Source organism: Embiotoca jacksoni, unplaced genomic scaffold, assembly GCF_022577435.1.
Source record: "Embiotoca jacksoni isolate LCO1_2020_lvr unplaced genomic scaffold, fEmbJac1.0.p SCAF_4, whole genome shotgun sequence".
Taxonomy (NCBI): domain Eukaryota; kingdom Metazoa; phylum Chordata; class Actinopteri; family Embiotocidae; genus Embiotoca; species Embiotoca jacksoni.
In genome coordinates this window covers 443,166-465,979 of record NW_027185392.1, presented here as the reverse complement: position 1 = coordinate 465,979, position 22,814 = coordinate 443,166, and the positions used below count along the sequence as shown (strand labels likewise).

General features: G+C 45.4%; 1 protein-coding gene across 10 annotated transcripts in view; it reads left to right on the top strand.

Annotated features, from left to right (window-relative positions):
* The first annotated feature begins 362 nt into the window (after positions 1 to 362).
* rims1b (regulating synaptic membrane exocytosis 1b) overlaps positions 363 to 22,814 on the top strand; it is a 72,958-nt gene continuing 50,506 nt past the window's right edge. For 3 of the 10 annotated variants that reach the window (XM_069167882.1, XM_069167885.1, XM_069167884.1), the window contains exons 1-2: positions 364 to 1,078; positions 18,950 to 19,163. In XM_069167882.1, the coding sequence (XP_069023983.1) occupies positions 912 to 1,078; positions 18,950 to 19,163 (381 nt within the window). In that variant the 5' untranslated portion in view covers positions 364 to 911. Of the gene's footprint in view, positions 1,079 to 18,949; positions 19,164 to 22,814 lie in introns of all 10 variants that reach the window. The other 7 variants (XM_069167881.1, XM_069167883.1, XM_069167891.1 and 4 more) reach the window with 5 other exon arrangements.

Here is a 22,814-nt window from a genome sequence, read left to right as displayed (position 1 = left end):
GAGCGGCTGCTGTCCATGGTGCTGAAACGGACCTCAGAATCTAGAACTTGACTTTAACGTGTGACTCGTTTTGAGTTTGCAAAATACATAAAAGACACATCAAGTATCGCGAGAGGAAGTGATGAGTGTTCGATCCTCGTAGCACTTCTTAACTTTGTGTGGCAGGTGTGTGTGTGTGTGTGTGTGCGTGCGTGCGTGTGTACGCGGCCACACTAAAAGCAGCGCTTGCATGTGATGATGGTGAGGACCCCATTCTCACATGAGTAAGCGCGCGCCTCTGCAAAAAACGAGAGAGGAAGGAGGGCTGTATACCCATTGACGGAGAAAGAGAGAGAGAGAGGGAGGGAGGGAGAGAGGGGGAGAGAGAGAGAGAGAGAGAGAGAGAGGCAAGCACGGACTCCGCCTTTGCCGCCCCAACATCCAGCTCCAGTCCGACGACGGTGGAGGAACCGCGGACCAGCCGAGAGAGAACCACGGGGCCCCCCCACAGCTCGACCTCAACTCCCGGCGTGAGGAAAACGGAGATGGTGGGCTCCCCGTGACTCCGGGCAGGTGGAGGGGAAAAGGAGGACCGGCGGGGGGCGGGGGGGGAGCGGCGGCGACGACGACGGCGACGACGACGAGAGCGCGGCTGGAGAAACACCCAGAGAGAGGACGAACAACAACAAAAAAAAAGCACAACCGAAGGGCGCACGGGACCATGAGCGGCTCGCACTATTCGCCGGAGCTGCGGCTGCCGCTGCCGCCGCCGCGCCGCCCGCGGACCATGTCGTGAGGCGTGGCTCGGGAACGCTCCGGGGAACCTGTCAGCCGAAACGACACGCCGAGGAGGAATAGAAGGAGGAGGAGGAGGAGGAGGCGGCGGCGGCGGTGGTGGTGGTGGTGGTGGTGGTGGGGTGGTGGTCGAAAAGATGTCCGCCTCGGTGGGGCCCCAGGGCGGCCCTCGCCCACCCACCGTGCCGCCATCCATGCCGGATCTGCCGGACCTCAGCCACCTCACGGAGGAGGAGAGGAAGATCATCATGGCAGTGATGGCTCGGCAGAAGGAGGAAGAGGAGAAAGAACAAGCCATGCTAAAGTAAGGGCGATATCTTTCTTTTTTCTTCTTCTTCTTCTTCTTCTTCTTTCTTCTTCCCGTGGAAGTTCTAACGCGTAGCAGAGATGATGTCTCTTATAGCTACACCGAGCTCGGTGTACCGTCACACACACACACCCATCACAGCCGGGCACCATCATGTCCTCCGCTCTGCATCAATCTGCACATGATTTTGGTCTTAAAAAAAAAAAAAAAAAAGGGTCTCGGTGTGTTCCCAAACCTTAAAGGCAGAGTAGAGCTGGAGGATGCGTTTTCCCCCAAAACAGAAGTCCGCATCCTCAGAAACACGCACAGCTGGTCCCCTTCAGAATAAGACCTGGAATCGGTCCAGAAAAAAAATTAAATGAAATAAAAAAAAATCCAGTCCCCGTGAATGGAGATGACCTGAAAACAGGGTCAAACGCGTTACAGGTGTAGAGATAGGGCTGCGAGAGAGGATGGGGTGTGACAGCGCCTGGTTGGAGGGAGGGAGGGAGGGAGGGAGGAAGGGGGGGGGGGGTACTTGGGATGAATCATAGCATCATCCATCCTTCACCCACTCGTTTTTCATCAATGGGGACTGCACCCGGTCCCTCCGTTTACACCGAGCTCCCCCTTTTTCTTTTTTCTTTTTTACGCACGCGTGCAGGGGGCAGCGCGCTTTATCGGCGTGGATGTACGCGTGCATGTGTGCGCGAGAAAGACACGTCGCTTTGACAATAATGGGAGCAACAGTGACATTACAGACCGGACCGTTTTATAAGCCCCGGTGGTGCCGAGGGCGCCGGTGACCGTGTGTGTGTGTGTGTGTGTGTGTGTGTGTGTGTGTGTGTGTGTGTGTGCTCCCCCCCCCCCCCCACCTCGAGCGGAGCGGAGGGGAGAAGATGGGGTGTGGTTGGCAGTCTCGTAGAAAGGCCACGAGACACGGTACACCGATGAGGAAAAAGATATAAAGAGAATAAATCACAGCACGTTTGTAAACTCTCCTTATCGGGAGATCAAACCGAAAATTCTTCCCCTAAAAAAAAAAAAAAAAAAAAAAAAAAAAAAAATACCAAAGAATCTCGAGTTGTGCAACGAAGCACGAGGATGCTAAGGCTGAGCAGGAAGTGTTCGCCACTAAAAGGGCATTGTGGGAAAATGGCAGGAGGTAGTGGGAGATGTTTAGAGGGACCTGACAGTGGTGTGCTCCCCTTGGTTAGTGCTGGTCTCTGAAGGCCTCAGGGGAGGTGTGTGGGGGGGGGAAAGAAGGGAGGGGGGGTTCCAGAACCGGCAGAGCCTCCCACTGAGCCGGGCCTGTGTGCTAACCTGCTCCAACCAAACCCACCCTCACACCCATGTGAGGTGTGTGCGCCCTCCACCCCCCCCCCCCCCCCCCCCCCCCCTCCAGCTTCGTAATAAAGCATGTTGCAGGCTGCAGATCATCCCACAGCTCCTCCGCATCCTCCGCTCCGATTCTTAATGGCTGTTTTCATTTCCTGACTGCAGCCTGAAGGGGAAGCTGGGTGAGGGCCTCGTCAGGGGGGGCCCCCTCGAGAGGAAGTGATCTATTTAATGTTCCATGAGGCTCAGGTGCAGGTTCAGTCAATAATGGCTTCATCATCTGGCTAATCATTAATGGGACCGGAGCTCCGTGGACAAAAAAAAAACAACAACAAAAAAAAAAAGGACAAATGAGATTTTAGGGGAATCGGCCACGTTTTGCCGGTGAAGCTGCTGTGCGAGAGCGTGTTATGCAAGATGCTGATTCTTTCAAGAAACGATGAATAAATAGCAAAAGCTGGAAGACGGGGGAGTGACGTATTCTGTTTGGTAATATCAGCAAGATTTAACCTCCCTTTGGCGCCGGCGTTGGGCTCAGTTTTCACGGTTTAGTCCCCCAGCCGATGCTTCTGCGGAGAAAATGTACTCCAGAAGCACATTTACTTGCTTATCGAGTCGGCCGTCACCGGTTGGTTTGACGCAGAGAAGACAAGAGTCTTTTGTCCGGAGTTGACTTATGTAGGTCAGTGAATGAGTCAGAGGGAACAATCGAAAGGAAGGAAAACACGCATCGTTTGAAAAGTTTGGAGCACTTTGACATCTTTTAGTTCAGAAAAGTCCTTACACATGTTGCCGCGCCAATACGGGAGATCATTAAACCAACCCGGGTATCACGGCAAAGCGTGAAATAGACACGCAGGTCCACTACGGCAGAACGTTGAGATAGCCACGCTTTGGCCTGTCGAGGCGTGATAGTTACACGTTTTGTAAGCGTGAAATGTCACGTGACCGAGGTCCTGCTACAGAGGTTTTGGGACAAATTGCCGTGCGAAAACGACAACATTCGAATCCAGTATCTAGTTGTTTCTAGTTGTTTTTTTTTGTTTTTGCTTGTTTAGTAACCACATGTTTGAGCTAAAAGTTAAATTTTCCTGTAAATCACGCAGTAGGTTTCGTTTCCGTCCACTGCAGGAAAATGTGTAACTTTCACGCCTGTACAGTGCAAAGCGTGGCTATCTCACGTTTTCTCTGTCTCTGTCTATTTCACGCTATGCCGTGATAGCGGGGTTGTATAAACAGACCCAACACGTAACCTACGGTTTATCTTTGCTAATTCAGGAAGTCTGAGCTGCGATCGAATCAAGAACACAAAATGATCGTCTACTTTGCTTAAAGTCCAAACAAACGTTGAAAGCAATCAGATTTACTGTTTTCAAATGATAATAATAGTACCTTTAATTTCAATGTGTGTTCTTGAATCTGTTCAGTATTGATATGTAACTTAATATATAACTTAAACGCACCAATCTTACCTGTGACAGAGGATGTTTTTAAGTCTTTTGGATATCAGAGGTTTAACATTAAAACACCGATGCGTCAGTTCAATAAATAATAATTAGAACAAGTGAGAGTGAAATAGGAGCTCGGATAAAACAGGAGATAGAAAAAATAAGAGAAATAAAAGTAATTAAAAGAACGCTGGAGAGGTGTGAAAGTGTGAATACAACAAGGACAGAAATGAAAAAAAGAATTTCAAAAAGTACATATAATTAAATGAAAAATGTTTTCAATTTAAAAATATCAACACTTCCGCCATTAATGAATTTCTATATAAACCGTAGCCGATAAAATGAGCGTCTAAACTTTATGTTAAGCGTACAAAAATACTCTCTCTCTGAAACGTACGGGATGAATTTGTCTCCGACGGCAGAAGTGTCACAGATTCGCTTCGGTTCCGGTGACGGTTCACATGCGAGAAGAGAGAGAGAGAGAGAGAGAGAGAGAGAGAACATCCGGTTCCTTAAAGCGCAATCGGGACCGGGTCCGTCTGGTCCGCACCGCCCGGTCAGGCTGGGAGCGCAGCAGCCGTCGGTGATGAGGTCGTGCTGATACGCTGGACTTTTATCTGTTATCTGTTTACTAACCTTCGGCACGACAGAAACCGAAGATCGGACGCCTGCCGGGGTGAGAAGTCGACACCTGGGCGACCTGAACGGACTCTCCGTCCTTCTCCGAGACACTCCGGTCCCTCCGCTGGCTCGCTTTAAAACCTCCACCGACTTCCCGCTCCAGAGGATTGTCGGCGGAGCGGAGCCGTCCGTCGCGCTGTGGTGGCTGAAAGCAGCAGTGACCGACATCTGAGATGCTAAAAAAAAAAAAAAAATCCTCAGCAGGAAGTCTCGTCCTCTCCGAGCTCCCCACTCCACATCTCCGGGAGCTTTCTTTTTTTTGTTGTTGTTGTTGAGGTTTTCCAAAAAATATAGAACTAATGTGTAAAATATTGATGCGCTCAGCAGAGAGGTTGTTGACGTTTGAGACGGGGGGGGGAGGAGGGGATGCAGAGGGGTCGTAGGGTGGGAGGATGGAGGCTCGAGTCGACGGAGAAGCGTTTGTCGCCGTGCGCTCGTTGCAAGTCTTGTTTTTTTTTTGTAACATTTGTGAGATCTCTCTTAACCCTTCTGTGATCGCTCGGTGAAGCGACGACGAGCAGCTTGTTGCTCCTCGACGCCAGATGGACCCGAGAAGTTATCGGGACTTTGGGGTGCGGGAGGAGGGAGAGGTGGGAGGATTTAGAGCTTTTTAAGGATTAGAGGGGTGGAAAAGGGGGGAGAGCATGGGGAGGGGGGGGGGAAACTGGAAGAATGGGAAGAGCTTCTTGCAAGGGGTCCCACACGCACACACACACACACACACACACACACACACACACACACACACACACACACACACACACACAGGGCTAATCTCTCTTCACCAGGGCTCCCCGAGGCTGCAGGCTGCACGCTGCAGGGTGCATGCAGAGGGCAGCGAAGCCCTCCTCCCTGTCTGCGGCCTGATACGGCCGTCCAGGGGCGGGTCAAGTGTAAGTTGGGTGTCAAGGTCAGAAGCTGTGGACTTCGGGGGGGGGTGGGGAGGGAGGGGGGGGGGGGACGACAGCCCGACCTCCAGCCGTGGTTTCCGGAGGAATTTTGACAGTTTTCCTCAGAGCTGCACCGATCAATATTTACATATCGCCGTGTGGGTCGGACGCGTAACGTGAGACTGCGATTTTCCCACCCGCGAACACGCAGGAGTTATTTTTAGTCTTACGGCTTTATTGTTTGGATCCAGTCGCCGTCGAACTCGTATCTGAACAGATGGGAGCTGCTTTAAGAAACAAACGAACAGAGAAAAGGATTAGGCTACATTTACCAGATGCGCGCAAACACGACTGCACAATAAATGCGGATGTTTCTGTGGATCGTAGTCGGGTGTGTAAATACACGGCTGCTTGCGCTTTTTCAGACACCAATAGCCCTTTTACAAATTTCACGTCGTGTATAAATAGAGATCTCTGACCAGCGACAAATTTACTCAGGTCGGGGTAAACAGTCGGGGAGTCATAAAAAAAAAAACAACCGCATCAACAACCTGTAAAGTGACACATGTAAATAATGTGAAATACATCAAACAAACAAAAAAAACTAATAATATATATATATATTTTTAACTAAACATTGCAATGCATTTAACTACATATTTCCAATGAAAACCAACTTGTACAAACCGTCATCTGACTCGAAGTCTACTTTTGTGAATCTGGCTCTTTTTAAAATGTTTGTTATAAAAACAAGATGTCGGATTTTCCGTGACGTCACAAGAACGATCATTTTAAAATCAGATATCAGCGACAGAAAGAGTTTAAAAGTCCCGTTTCAGATTTATTCTTTTGAACATGAACAGCATCCTGTTGGAGGTCACCTTAACCAACCAGTAAACACATTTATCCGTTATGTTCTCTATGTCAACTCTCTTTTCTCCTCTTTGGAAGTTTTACGCTTGAAACTGTTCAACCAATTCAAAAGAAGTCGCTGAAACTTGACAGCGAGAACTGTCTCATGTCGTCGTATAATATAACAGAAACTTTCAGAAGTTCTGCAGATTTAACGCAAGACAGATTCTCCTTCCAGATGTTGCCCACATGTTCTTACCGGCCTCTATCCGTCCACTCAGATCGTTTAATTCACTCATTCATGTTAATATCTGAAAAAAAACAAAAAAAAAAACAGCAGCCGTCAGCATTACGTTAAAAAAAAAAAAAAATCAAAAAAAAAAAAAAATCTTCCCCAGCACGTCTAACTTTGTGTCTTTCAGCTGAAATAACGAGAAAAAAATAAAACATTTTCAGAGCAGACTTTTAGAGTTTCAAGGTTTCTGAGAGAAAAATGCTAATGTTGAATTATGGATCAGGTCTGAAAATAGCACACACTTGGAAGCGCTTCCTGAAATATTTAAGTATTCAGTTCACTGGCTGCTCTTGATGCTCTCAACCTTTTTTCTTTCTTTTTTTCCTCTCTTGTTAACCTGCACCGGTGTTGATTTTTCACTAATTGCAGCGCGTGTCGTTGCCCGCTTTGTCTGCAGACAGACTGCAGCGGCAGTGTTTTTAGTGCACAACGGGGAGATGTTCGCTCCTGCTTTACACAGGTGGACGCACGCACACGGGTTCTGTACTACTCTGTACTGCTCTGTACTGCTCAGTATTGCTCAGTACTGCTCAGTACTGCTCTGTACTGCTCACTATTGCTCAGTACTGCTCAGTACTGCTCTGTACTGCTCACTATTGCTCAGTACTGCTCAGTACTGCTCAGTATTGCTCAGTACTGCTCAGTATTGCTCAGTACTGCTCAGTACTGCTCAGTATTGCTCAGTACTGCTCTGTACTGCTCAGTATTGCTCAGTATTGCTCAGTACTGCTCTGTACGTCTGAGAAAACTGCACCACAGACCCAGATGGTGCTGCGGAAGGAACAGTACGCTCGTACATACAGACACACCGCCGCTGTCGCTGTGCAGTTTGTCCTGTTGCTTTGCAGCTCAGTTCTGCAGACGGCGGCAGAGAAAGAGAGAGAGAGTGTGTGTGTGTGTGTGTGTGTGTGTGTGTGTGTGTGTGTGTGTGTGTGTGTGTGGTTTGCTGGATTGGATCATCACACTTTGCTCTTAATTAAAAGAACTCGAAGGCAGTCGGGTGTGTCTGCAACACCTGGAGGAATACAAGCCCGTGTGTGTGTGTGTGTGTGTGTGTGTGTGTGTGTGTGTGTGTGTGTGTGTGTGTGTGTGTGTGTGTGTGTGTGTTCGCGCGCGCGTGTACATGATTGGTGCTTAGGTGTGTGTGCACGCTTCTGAGTTCGTATCCGTCATCATTTTTTTTCACAGCAATATAAAACAACAAACACTTTGGAGTTCATCTCCACGACCTGTGCATGCATGTGCACCCGTGTGAGTATGTGTTCATTCACGTGTACTCAACAAACCAGGAAGTGAGTTTGAAAGCCAGATATCTCGGTGAACATCGTTTTGTCGAAACCCCAACAGATAAGCAGCGTGATGTTGAGGTTATTTTAATGCTACAGGACAGTAAAAACAAAATCATAGTTATAGCCTCTATGTGGATGCAACTGCTCACACACTTTTTGTCTGCTTCTGATCTGGAAGCTGTTTTTAACGGTTTTGGCCGTTGACGTCTTGGATATTTGAAGCCAGAAGTGACCATATTTGGATGAGCTGGGGAGGAGCGAGCGGTGGATCTGACTAAGAACTACAGACTGGATATAAAAGTGCCTCTGGGACTGAAAAATGACGAGTGCAACTGCAACTGCAATACCACCGAGTGCCACTAGAGGTCGGCTCCAAATAGTCCTCCGGCTCCATAGACTCCCATTCAACTGCTCTCATGAAATACAGTCAATAAATGTTTTTATGTCGTCATTTGCTAAATTCACTCCATCTTATTTGTTTTCTGATGGTCCTGCTGAGAATAATCCGTCAAAAATGAGACATTACGCCTCAAAAAGATGTTTTTGGGGGCGTGTCTGTTTGATTGACAGACCTGTGGTGTAGTCAGGATACAGCTATCGGTGGGCGGGGCATAGTGTTGTTGGATTTCCAAACAGATCGAGTCAGATCCGCCGCTCGCTTCTCCTCCCCCAGCTCGTCCAAATATGGTCAATTCCTGCTCCAAACCGCTCCATACTGGCAAGATGGTGACGGACAGAATCTGAACTGGAGGCTTCGTAACTGCCGTTCACAAACCAACGGATGACGTCACTGCTGGTTGCTGAGAATCCGAGGACACCATGAAAGAATGAGAGAAGTTGATGCTTTTTGAATACGAGTGTATCGGAGCAGGAGGTTTTTTTTTGGAGCCGCTCATAAATGAATCCCACAAAGGTATTCTTCTGTTTACAGGGGAAGTTGTTAAACATTAAAACACAGGAATGTAAAATCAGGTGGAAATAGGCCCAAAGCAGCAACCTCATCATCACACAAGACTACTCTTCTTCTTCTTCTTCTTCTTCTTCTTCTTCTTCTTCTTCTTCTTCTTCTTCTTCTTCTTCTTCTTCTTCTTCTTCTAGCCTCAGTGCTGCACATCTCTGCAGCCAGGTTTTAACATCTGTAGGGAATCCTTTCTGCAGGAGTGTGGACAGCAGCACGTGAACATTTTGATCCGCCCCGATCCTCTTTTTCTACAATAAACACCGTTACTTATTTGAGACTCTTTATCAGAGCTTTTTATGGGAAACGTCCGCGTGTTGGTATTGATTCAGCCGCTCCGACTGCGAGACCTAGTCGATCATCATCAGCTGCAGCAGCAGAGGACGGAGTGTGACGGAGCGGCAGGTTTCGGGCCTAAAGAGCTGCTGTGCTCGCGGCTCCGAGAGGGAGAGACCTGGAGCGAGTAGCCTCTTTAGTGCTCCCAGACCTCCCCGGCATTAAACTTTAATGAGAATGCATTCTGCTCGGAGCTGACCAGGCCCTCTCTACACATCCCTCTCCCTCTCCTTCTCCATCTCTGTCTGTGTTTGTGGTTTCAGAGGAAGCGATGGGATTATATCGCTGTGCGGGATCCTCGCAAAAAGCACAATGTGTCTCCGCGCGCTCGCTTAAATAACCTGCGAGACAACGGCGGCGTCGCTGCAGTTACAAACACGCTTTCAGCTCACCTTACAAACACACGAACTGATTTAAACCGCTGCATTTTTTTTTTTTGGTCGTGGCATATTATCTGAATGATTAGTGTCGCTCGTAGCACGTCGGCATGTTGACCGTAAAAAGGTTTTTGGTTGCAGGTGAGTAAAAATTGAAGCGAAAAGTCAACATGAAACGAAAAGTTTGGCGAAGAGGAACATTGATAGCGACCAAAATCTACAACGAGCCTCCAGAGCAGCGTCGGTGCTTCATTCGTTCAACCTTCATTTATACCTTGAGAAATCATTGGCCCTCATTCACAACGACATCGAGTTGTTTACAGAGCAAAGAACAAATAAAAACAACGGTAGTGACCACAGCAGTAAGACAAGCTGACAGAGATGAGATTGTAACCACAGTTGAGCTTCTAGTTAAACCATTCAGCTGTCAGATGAAGGAAGATTAACCTGAAAGATGAACGAATATAAGAAGCATATTAATATAAGTTCTGTAGTTTGAGTAAAATACAGTCATATAAAACAATTACAAGTACAGGTTTGGACTTTTAAAAGCAAGCTTGGGAGACGTGTAATTGCAATAAGTGAGTTGATTTTAAGGAGATGTTTCAATTATCAGTGACGTTCATGTGACATTTATTTCAAAGAAAAACAAAGAATATGGTGAATACGGATTATTCCTTTAACACCGAAATCTGCTGCACCTCACCTGCGTGCCGATCCACCCCGAACTAAACATCATCATCACGGCGAGCCGCGCGGTTTAACCGGAGATCAGCGAGTTTGAAGTAAAAAAAAAAAAGAATTCAAACGAAATGTGATCGAATCAAAAAAAGGAAATGTACTTTAATTTGTAGCTCACAGTGTGCGGAGGCTGGGGAGGTGGAGACAGGAAATCCAGGAGGAACAGAAGAAAATGATGAAGAGGAGGGAGGGAGGAGGGGAGGGGGCGAGGACAGAGGAGCTTCTGCCGGGATAGTGAGGGGATTAGAAGTCGACTGTAATTACTCCGCAACTACTCCACCAACTCGTGATGTGTGTGTGTGTGTGTGTGTGTGTGAGATGTGTGTGTGTGTGTGTGTGTGATGTGTGTGTGATGTGTGTGAGTTTAAGAGAGAAAGAAAACAGACGGCAGGACAATGCAAAGTGAATCTTATCTATACGAACGATAGATTTTCTTTAATTTCTTTATCAATTACACGACTTTGACCGACCCGACGGAACCCCCGTAGACGTAGAGATAGTGAGGTGTCGAGAGGGAAACGAAATAAAAAAGGAAGCGGAGGGAGAGTTCGACGGGATGAACCCGAGGAGCCCGTGCCAAAAAAGCACTCCGCTCCGTAAATATGGGTGAAACACTCACAGCATCAATAAAAGAGTTATCGACATCGGGGCGCCGGCTCCGGGAGGGGCCGAGGGGCAAGTCCGGTCGAGTACCGGCCCGGAGGCGGGCGAAGGTTATGAAGATGAAGTCTGTGCGGTGATGGTGCTGCCCACAGACCCTTCGGGGTAATGGTACTCGAGATGCCGCTCTTCGTAAAGAACACGAGAATATTTCATACTGATTTTGGTGGAAATGTGTAGAAATGACAAACAAGACTTTAGAATTTAAAAAAAAAAAATATTTTTTTAGATTTGGGCTTCAAAAATGCCATTTTGTTTGCCAGCATCTTGCTCCATTTTCACTCCCTGGATCTTTGTACTGTATTTACACCCGGTACTAAAATGCGTGCTTGTTATGTTCGGTCTAATCTCAATATGCGAAAACTTGGACGTGTTCTCCAGGTCTGAAAAACTAAGCCTATAAAATGCAATTCCACTGAGGGCCACTAGAGGCTGCTTTCAAAAAAGCCCACCTATAGCGGAAGCCTTCCTGCACCAGAGACCTGTCAATCAAACAGACTCGCCCCCCAAAAAAATACGGCTTTGTGAGGCCTCATTTCTGATTATGGATGTTATTATTTTCAGATGGACCAAATGGAGGGAAATGTAGCTACTGGCTCCATGAAGACTTGTGGAAAAACTTTATTGACTTCGTATTTCATGGAGAGAAGTTGAATGGGAGTCTATGGAGTTGCAGCCTTTTTGGGAGCCGACCTCTAGTGGCCCTCAGTGGTATTGCACTCTATGGCACTTCTGCATTTGCCTTAACTTTTCAGACCCGGAAGCCACGTCCATCCTATACTATCGGCGTCTTTGCGGCATTTGTCCCGCCCCTTCCTTCACTGCGATTGGACGGGTCGGCACAGAATAAACGCTCAGCGCTAGTGCTGACTTAGCAAATTGAATTACCCATAAGCATAAAAAAAGGTGAAAAAGAGGTCGTTTCATCTATATTTTGTAGTTTTGTGGTTACTGGTTTTGATCTAAATTTGTTTGGGATCGACGGGGGGGAAAAGATGAAGTGTAGCTTTTGCACCCTGAAGTCGAGACTCTTCTAAAAAAAAAAAAAATAAAAAAAAATAACAGAAGCCAGATTTTGTTTCTTGCCGCCTTTCGAGCCGCGCGATAAACCGGCGGGTTTATGTGACTCCATCGGTCCGAGGAGACACCGGATCCTGGAAAGAGCGACAGCTGGGAATCAAACCCCATCGAGCCGCGGAGGGTTGACCAGATTGTTTGAGAAATTGCTGCCCTATAGATAGATAGACACACATCAGCCATCTGGGTGTTTGGTTTTCTGCTCGCATTATGACGCGGGTACCCTTTTTTTTTGGTTTTGTTTTTATAGCCTTTTGACAGTGGAGGGAGCCAAATATGTAAAAGTCGTCACGGAGAACATCGCGGCGGGCAAATAAGAAAACAAAGAAGGTGTTTGCTTTTGCTTTCGGCTCCCATCTGTTGCTCTTCTCTCTCAGTTCTTTGACTTTTTTTTTTTTTTTTTCCTTCTCCTTTTCTGCACTTTTCATTAAACTAATAATGTTCCTGCTTTTATAAACTTGAGTTTTCCTGAGAGGATCTATCTATTCTTTTTCTTCCCCTCCTCTTCCTCTTTCCATTATCCTGTCTCCATCCTCTCTCCATCATCCACCGCTCTCCTCGAGTGGTATTTATAGAGCGGCTCCGGATGCTTCTCTCCTCCGCTGGTCTCTGGCCCACGCTTGTTTCCGTCTTGGCTCTTTTTTTTGTTGTTGGTCCTTTTTGCTTTTTCAATTGTTCTCCTTCGTCCTCCTCCTCCTCCTCCTCCTCTCTGTAGACGTCAGTTTGTCGATCCATCTCTTTCTAAGATGGGATGGTTTCTGGGTATTCGTTGTTACACGCTCCTCACCACTTCTTCCTGTCTTCCTATTTCTTTTTCTTTCTTTTTTTTTTTTCTCCCCCACCTCTTCTCCCCGTCTGCGTCTCCTCTCTGATCACTCCACCTCCATCCCCGAGTCCTCCTCTCCAGCATGTGTCGAGATAGCGCGCGAGATATTTTTTCTCCAACCGTCCTCCGCTGCGCCTCGTTCGTTATTGATCCGGAGCGCTTTGCTTTTCTTCTTTTAAACTAAAGTCTCCAAACCCTTGGAAAAACTGCCAGCTTGTGCACGTTGTCTGCTGGCTCTTAGCTTTAGCAACCATCGTTATTTCAGCTGGTCAGTGGTTGAAAATTTAGGGTCCTTTCACACCTTTTTGTCTGGACCTCCGGGCTTTACGTTCAGTTTGTTCCAAATTAAAACACAAGGTGTGAAAGGCGTCTTGGACCAAAGTCCGGATTTGGTCCAACTAAAACAGCCGGTCTCGGTCTCGGTTCAAACTCTTTTGGACTTTTGGACCAATTACAGGGATTTGTGACAAAGGGATTTGTTAATTGGTGCTTATTAAACAGTAGAAAAAGGAAATATAACCGGAAAAGAAGTACACATTTTTTTTGCCTCCATAGAAACGCAGGAGAGAGGAGGAGAGAATTAACTGGAATTTGTTCCTAATTGCGGAAAAACACCAAAATGCCGACACAAACTTATTTTTTTCGGTCGTTACGGCAGAAAAAAATAATAACAAAGTGCCAACGAAATTGATCTGTTCTCTAATTTTTCTCCGTTTAAACGGAAAAAGTCTACCAGCTGATTGGACAGCACGCCGACGTCACGCCGTCTAAAAAAAAGACGATCAGCTGGCTGTCCGTCAAAGTCAAAATCACAACGTGAATCCAAATGCAAAGTGAACCGCGATTAAAAAAAAAAAAACACGAACCTTCATCCGAACTTTAAGGCGGTGCCCTCTGTGATAAATGCGAGGCCTGCATTTTGAAAAATAAAGGTGAATTTGTATGGATAAAAGAGGCGGGGCTTAGCGAACGGTCCAATCTTGAGCCTCGTCCAACTGAGAAAGAGTCTTCTGCTCGGTGTCGCCGGCAATCAGCTGATGAGACCGAAATAGTACTGCCTGACGCACACACACACGCACACACACACACGCACACGCACACACACACACACACACACGCACACGCACACGCACACGCACACACACAGCTTCCCCTCCTCTTCCTCGGGCAATGTATTCATAGCGGCGTTAATTAACAACTCGACACCAGCGACTGGTGAAGAACGAGGGAGACGGAGGAGGCGGAGACGGAGAGGGGAGGAGGGGGGAGGAGGGAGTCCTGACCTCCATACTGTATGTGAGGCCGAAGGCAGCGGGCCATACATGTGTTTATGTGGGCTCTCTGTCTGTGTCAATGTTTGTGTTTGTGTGTTTGTGTGTCTTGATTTGCGCGCGCGCACACACACACACACACACACACACACACACACACACACACACTTGTTTTGACAAGGCCAAAAGCCGGGCTAACCAGCAGATGCTGTCTGTCCCTGTCGGGCCGGTGCTGGTGACCCGGAGAGAGGAGACGGCGGCGGTTCAGCTGGTTCACACCGCTTGGACACCCCCCACCCCCGCCTCCCTCCCCCGCCCGCCTCCCCCCCCCCCCCCCCCCCCCGCCGGTCACTGTCTGACAGTGTTAGATGGGCGTCTCGAGAAAAAAAAAAACACACCATCCGAGATCTGCTCGTTAAATCTTCCGGGACGATCGGACTCGAACTGGATCCTGATTTGGATCATTTTAAATTCTAAAGTTTTTTTTTAGGAGGGATCTGTCATGTAGTCGTGAATGATCCGGTTCTCCCTTTTTTCGTGGTGCGTTCTTATATCAATTTGTCTTCTAATCTGTCTGTATTTCTCGTTTAGCTTTTGCGTTTTGACAGTATATTGTCGAGTGCGTGGTTTGGATCGTCTCCTGTGAATGTATTTTTAAAGGCCCATCGAGAGACGGCCACTACAAATTAGCTTTGGCTATAAATGCTGTGGTGTGTCGCTACAGACTCGTCCCTACGCAAATAAATATGAAATAATAATAATAATAAAGTAACTACTCCAGTTTGACTGCACCTCAGTTCCACGCAGAACCTTTTGACGGCCGAAGTCGTCTTCTTTCGTCACGCATCGCGGCGTGTCTGTTTGATTGACAAGCCTCGGGTGCAGTCAGGTTTCTGGTTATAGGTGGGCGGGGCGTAGTGTCAGTCAGACCCGCCTCCTGCTCCTCCCTAGCCTGTCCAAATATGGTCACCACTGGCTCCAAAAAAAAAAAAACAACAACAAGATGGTGACGGCCAAACTGTATCAAGTATATCACTTCCTGTGTGAGACCTGAGATCGGTTACCGTAGCAACAAGAGATTTGTAAATTCAACTCGGTGCTGATGTGATGCATTTACTAGTGTGTGTGTGTGTGTGTGTGTGTGTGTGTGTGTGTGGTTGTAGTGGCGCATACACTAATGTAACCACATCCAGGAGGGATTCAAGTTAATTTCGGAGAAAACAAATATGACAAACCTGTTTTTTTTTTGTTTTTTTGCACTAGTGTTTGCATACACAAGTCATGTGGAAGACATGCGACTGAAGTATTTGAGCTCTCCTTCACCACCTGTGTTCCTAGGCGAGGTGGCCGACCCCCCCCCCCCCCCCTCTCCTCCCTCCCCCCCCTCCCCCGGGGGAGGCAGCGTGGCTCAGGCATGTAATGGATGAACTCACAGCAGAGTGAACACAAAGAGCCTTGTCCTCACCTGAGAGGACAAGCCCCCCCCCCCCCTCCCTCCCCCAGCGGGAAAATCATACCAGTCATCCTTTTCTGCATCCTCACGTAAACGTCTTGTTTTATTCCAGTTTGTTTGGATGATGAGAGGAGAGGGGGCGGAGCCTTTTGGTGATTGTGAATGATGGAGTTATTTTTTTTATTAATGAAGGGAGTTTTGTTTTGAAAAGCTACTTACGCTGTAATACTTTCAGCAGAGATTCTGTTTTTGCAACAAAACAAAAAAAAGAAAATTGCAGAAATTTTTTATCAAAAACTCCCACAAATTGTGGAGATTGCCCGAATTTGCTTTATTACTCTGCAGGGGATATCCAGAGATTTTATCTCAACTCCTTTTTTTAATTATTACTTGGTCAAATAAAGGTTAAATTAAATTGATGTTACGTAATCATTGCATCAAATGATTTTCTGTAATGTTGAAGGTGATGAATTCACAGAGACTTGTTACCTGCTTCTGCTGTTCCCCTCCCACTCTATGATTTTAGCGTCTTTCGGCCCTTCGTTTCGGCTTCACGAGCCGCAATTGAACTGTTTCGGGTTGAGTCTCTCGGCTCTCATCGACGTAGCGTCCAGCTTCAACGCAGCTTTAACGGTGCGCGTCTGCTGAATGTGCGGAAGCGGTTGAAGGAGACGGACGAGGACGAGGCTCTGAGAACGGGAACAGCTGGTGCGCTGACACCCGCTGACACCCGGCGCTTGACGCCGCCGCGTTGCCGCGGCAACCGGCAGCGCGCCCTCTGTTTCTGACAGCTGTTCCCATGGCGCCTGGGCTCGGCTCAGACCCCTGGACTCCCACTGGCAGGGTAGATGGCTCCTCGGGGTCAGAGGTCACGTTTGTGACGTCGCTGCCGCGGCGGTGTCGTGTTGTTTTTCCGTTTGAAATATGCTTTAGGTTTTGTCCAACGTCCATTTATCTTTATTTATTTTTTTTGGGGGGGGTTTAAATCAAAGCCAGCCTGGAAGCATTTTTCTAAGTGAAAACCGGCACGTGCAGATTTAAATTTGTGAGCGTATTTGAACGAGCAGACAATTTACACTGGAAACATCTGATGTCTGTGGCCGGCTGCAGTTACAGTTACAGATGCTGAATCACAGTATCTGAACATATCTGTTCAAAGCTGCCTTCCTCAGCCAACCCCAGACAAACGATGCTATCATGGTACAGCGTTGATGCGTATTATGATAATGGTTGTAGAGGGAAAAACATCAATACAGGACAGCGTTGCAATATTTTTCGTGGCAGTAATTTATCAACACATGGACTCCAAGTACTGATATTCTGCTGTATAAATAGATAATTTTTTTTACAACAGTGTTGGTCAGTCTGCTTGACATTCACATTTTGTTGCATTAAAAATTATTAAAGTGAGATGAACGGACTGAAGACTTTATTTTATTAGATAAAACGGACAAAAATTACCTTTTAGGACATAATTTGCGGTTGATAAAAGGTCATAAATGGCAATGTACGTTATTGACATATTAACATATTGCAAAATGGCAATACTAGCGAATCGTGGCCAAGCGGAAAAATCCGGGGCTAAAAACTGTAGTTCCTTAAATGACCACTAGTCTGACTCTCAGAATTGAGTCAATTCCCGGTAGACCCCGAACTTTACAGCACAGTTTACTTTGATGTGCGCTCTCTGCTCAAGTTTTAGGTGCATAAAGAAATTACAGAAAAAAAAAAAAGCAGGTGCCGATTTTTGATCGAGCGATGAAACTCGGCGTTTCGGAACTTATCGAAAAAACTGGTTTGGTTGTTTCCAAGCTCATTTCACTTGGAGTAATTTTGCGTCAATCTTTTTTACTTCCGTTCTGTGATTGTGATTTTAGTGTGCTGATAATATCGACTCTGGTTATTCCCAATCCTGATGTTACAACCCATCTGACTTGAACTCGGAGGCTTTGATGCTGAGATTTCCCCTTCGTACTTGATTTTTTTTTTTCATTCTGTGACCTCGACATCACTGTGAAAATATTTCTCTCGGTTACTTTTTTTTCTTTTTTTTTCTTTTCTTCATTCAACGTCACGGTCCAAGTTCCTGTCATTCCTTCGTGGCAGCTGATTGGCTGAGAAGCGTCCCAGTCGCCTCCCGGCTCCAACTGTGCACGGTGGCAGTCTGCTGCCGCGGCACGACCGGCCGCAGACGGCGAGGAAGACTCCAGTGACGAGACTCCTTCTCCGTTCAGCAGCTTAGGATTCATTTATTTTATACATACTTTTTGGGAATTAAATAACGCTTCATTTGGACGGCTTGGTTTTCAGTAACGACAGACTTTTTTTTTTTTTTTTTTGTAACGTTTCAGTGATGAGCATCGTTCGTGGACTTGGGATGGGTCATGGTGGTGGAGGACTCTTACCTGATAGGTTATTTGTACCAGGAAAAGCTGCTGACGGCAGAGCAGGTGTTATGTTTTCAGCCTGTTTCCTACCCAGCAGCTGAACACTGCATACGGGAAGACATGTCTGCTTCCAATAGACCAAGGTAATCAGCTGAAGTTCTCTGAGGTTCGTTTGAACTGGTTGTTTGGACTAAAACGATAAATTTGAAAGTTACTTTGGGTCATATGTGTCGTCTATGTCCATTCACCGTGCATGAGTTTGATGCCAGATGGGCAGCTTTTCTACATTTTTTTGGAACTCTTTTTGGTTTCATAGGCTTCATAGATTTAAAATGATATTTTAACTTGAGCAAAAGTATAAATTTCCCTTTTTTTTTTTTTTTCTCCCCAAAAACTCAAAACACATGCCTGAAGCTCGTCTGCTCGCACAAACGGGCTAATTGGCTGCAAATCAGTGAATGAAGCCATCTCCTTCCTGTCTACCTCGCTCGCTCAGCGAGGTAATTAAAGGGCCCCGTCTGGGTCCCCCGCACACCCGAGCCGTGCCACGCTGATGCCGTCCTCCTCTGACAGTTCTGTTGAGACAACACTGTGGGTGTTTTTTCACATGGTCTGATTTGCAATTCACACTCGGGGGTTATTTCCATCGCAGGCGTCCCGGGAAGCGGGGAGGGTGAAAAAAGGCTGCGAGCCGCGGAGCGCGAAACTCCGCTCGAGCTTCGTTTAATTGCGTGTATGATTTTTTATTTTTTATTTTTTTTAAAAGAAAAAAAGAAAGACCTTTCAAGTGGGGCTTTAATTGACAGTTATTCCGCTCTAACCGAAATGTTTCTCAAACATGTGCATGCGTTACGTAGCTCTTTGTTTTCTGTGCGATTTATTGATTTTGAAAACGATTCAGTTATTCTTGGGTTTTTTTTTTGTTTTTTTTTGGCGGATGCTCAAGACGGCAAACAAAAAGTTTCACTGCGCGCCGCTTATTGTGTGATCCTCTCGTCTCTCCGATTCAGAACGCTGCACCAGCAGTTCGAGAGCTACAAACAGGAGGTGCGTCGCATCGGCGCCGAGACGCGGCGCCAGCAGACCCAGCAGAAGGACGACGCGCCCACCTGCGGGATCTGCCGCAAGACCAAGTTCGCCGACGGCTGCGGCCACCTCTGCTCCTACTGCCAGACCAAATTCTGCGCTCGCTGTGGAGGCCGGGTCTCTCTGCGCTCCAACAATGTGAGAAACGTGACCTCTGACCTCCCCCGCGCCCTACCTCCCCCCCTTCCTCCTCTTTCCTTCCTCACACTCACCTCATTCCAGCTGTCGACGATGTACACTTTCTGCTTCTGTGTTTGTTCGTTGCTTTTTTTTTTTTTTTTTTTTTGTCTTTCCGTCGCTTCCCGGTCACACTTTGGTGAGGTCAAAGTGTATTTGGACGGACGGCTTTGGCACCAGTCGTGACGCTCGTTTTTTTTCAGGCTGCGGTGTTTGTGGTTTAAAAAAAAAAAAAAAAACGACTTCCAAATTCGCCCTGAACTATTCGATTTATCTTCGAATATTATTACCGTCACCTCCTGATATATATATATATATAAAGAAGAGTTGGTTATGACTTCAGTGTTAAACATCTTAGTTTAGCTAAAGTATTCTCGTCATAAACCAAAGTTTTAGACATAATTGGAGATTTTTAACAGAGCATTTTTAAACGGTGCTTAAATTAAACCAATAATGCGCTAGAAACACAGCCCAGTGCTAACGCTAACCAGCAAATTCAAGTTGCTGCACTGTTTTAAATATAAATCCCACACCGTGTAATTTTATTACGACCATTAATGTGATCCGGGCTGGATCAGTTCGGTGTCCAACCATAGACAGGTTTGTGCTATTTTAAAACCCAAACCCCTTCCATCCCAACCCTTCTCTGGGCTCCCCTCCAACCCAAGAGAAGGGCCCTCCTTCTGGTTGTTTTACCTGACGACGGGCCCCTCCACCCCGTGGCCTGCTGGTCCCCAATCTGTTCAGTATCCGCCCATCCCAGCTGGGCCTGGACTCACACTGGCACCACACGTATGCAGAACTCAATGGCCAGTCAGCACGGCGGATAAAGATAGTATCCCTGCTGGTGGAGCCATTAATATTACTTTAACAGGAGGCAGGCTGCTACGTGGAAACGAAGGGATGAGACCAACGCCATCTATAAATAAAATAAATAAAGCAAAGGGGAAGAGGAGCTCAAAATAACATCAGTCATTATTGCCTTTTTAAATAATGAATGTTCTAATGTGGAATTGAATGCCATGAGATTAAACTTAGCTCCATTAAAAAAGTAAACTTTTTTAGGACTAAATAATTTACCGAAAATAAAACAAAAGGAAGTTTAGTGCATATATTATTGTTTTCTGGTTTAATCACATATGTCCAGTAGATTTACCTTCTTACAGCAGGTTTTTTTTTTTTTTTTATCTGAGACTTGAATGTCAAATTTGTGCCAATTTGACACAATGGATCATCAATCAGCACGTTTGCACTGAGATTAAAAGACATTAAAACACAAAATCTATTCAATACACGGTTCACTTACAGCACGTAATTCAACTGTTGTCCGCTTCCCGCACGGAGAACTAATTAAATATTGAATATTACATAAATAAACAAGAAGATGATTCTTAGAACTCATCCCAAACTTTATCAAAAATTCCTGTTGAGAATTGAGTTTAATTCATAAATCCTTACGAGAGAAACGGCAACACAACATGTAATTCATGCTCCATTTCTTTCCTTTCCCCTGTGTGTGTGTGTGTGTGTGTGTGTGTGTGTGTGTGTGTGTGTGTGTGTGTGTGTGTGTGTGTGTGTGTGTGTGTGTGTGTACGGTTGTGTTTGTGTGTTTGTGTGTGTGCGTGTGCATGTGTAATGTGTGGGTGGGACGTGTCGGAAGTGACGCTCGTCTGGTCTCGGCGGTGCCTGCCTCTGTCCCGGCTCGTTTGGCCGTTCGAGCAGAATAACAGCGTTAGGAAAGTGTGAGCTTTGTTCCGTTACATAAAGAGTCTCCTGCCTTACAGTGTGCTCGTTTACCCGCATCAGCAGCACGCTGTTTGTTTTCCTGCGGTTCGCAGTTTGTCTTCAAAAATAACATCTACGGCACATTTGGAATATAAATATACTCCTAACAGCTTGTTTCTTCAGCGGTATCCGAACACTAGAAATACACAGGCTTTTTTTTTAAACTTGTACATATGAATGCCTTGTTTTTTTGTGTGTTTTTTTTCTTAAAATGATCAGTTCATCGAAATCAGCACAAAATGCAGGTCGTTTTTTTGGATTTGGGCTTTGAGAGTGCAGAAAAAAAGTTTAATTACTGGGAGTTTTTCAGATGTAATATTATATTTGATAACCGTATCACAGTACCGGTAAAACTGTCAGGTGTCAGGTTGAAACGTACTGTGTCTAATTTGGAAAAACAGCACCAGAGTACAATGAAAAAGTGCCAGATGTCATTTTTACAATAGTACCAGAGCATCCCAAAAAGTACCAAATGTAATTTTAAAACATTATCACAGAATGTACTAAACTTAAATTTACATAAGGAGCTTTTTTTGTGATGTTGCTTTAAAATTACAAGTACTTAAAATCCTTTTACAACTTTACCACAGTAAGTACTAAATGCAATTAAAAACATGATGGCAGAAAATACCGAAGGTAACTTTAAAATAGCACCACGACAAGAACTAAACATCACTTTAAATCTAAATGCAAAAAGTACCTCATGTATTTCCAGACCTTTATCACAAAAAGTACCACAGGTCATTTTAAAATTGTACTAATTTTTTGTACTGAACTTAATTAGAAAACAGCACCACAAAAACTGTCTTATGTTATTTTAAAACGCCACCACAAAAGAGATAAAACGTCATCTTAAATCTGAACAACAAAAAGTACTCAATAGCATTTCAAAACATTATCACAAAAAGTACCGTTGGTCATTTTAAACCAGTACATGATGCACTTTATTCTAAAACAGTAGCACAAAAAGTGCATGATGTGATCTTAAAATGGTACCAGAAAAAAGTACCAAAGGTAATTTTAAAAACAGTACCCCAAAAAAATCCGGCCATGTACGATTTTATGACTTCTTATTTTTTTGTGTGATTGTTTTGATAAAAAATACTTGATTTTGTCGCTGCTTTTATTAAAAATAAAAAATAAAATTGTGATTCAAAATTATAATATTTTAATAATTATAATATTTTATATGATTCTGATTTTTGGGACAAATTGTAGGCAAAAAATTTTAAGTCGTGGGAAAAAAAAAGGAGATATTTTTTTTTGTACAACTTTCTAATGTAGAAAGATTCATGTACAATCACTTCCTATGACATTGAGCAGCATGCTGCACACAACTGCACATTGTTATAGCTTTTAAATATTTTAGTTCCCTTCTTTCTTACTTTCTAAATTGAAGGATTTAAAAAAAAAAATTCTCACATGACACGTTGCACGTCATAAGGGCTCCCTGAAACTATAAAACTAGAGTATTGGCCAGAAATGATCCTGCATCACAACCCCTCTAAGTGGCTTCTAAGCTGCTTACAGTAATAATTCATTACCTCCTATTGACGGAGGTGTGTAGTGCTGCCCTGTGCCCTGCAGAAGGCATCGCAGCAACAGGATGATCCAAACTCCAACACTGATTACACAAATTGCCACAAAGCTTCCCACAATAATTAACATACTGTATTACTAACAAGGAGACTAGCAATCATTTATTTATTTAAATTTATCCCACCGGTTTTATTTCTTCTTTTTTTTTTTTTTAACATCAAATATAATAGATAATTCCATGTTTTTAAATGTAGCTCTATTATTGATATCTGTGGTGCTTTCATGGCA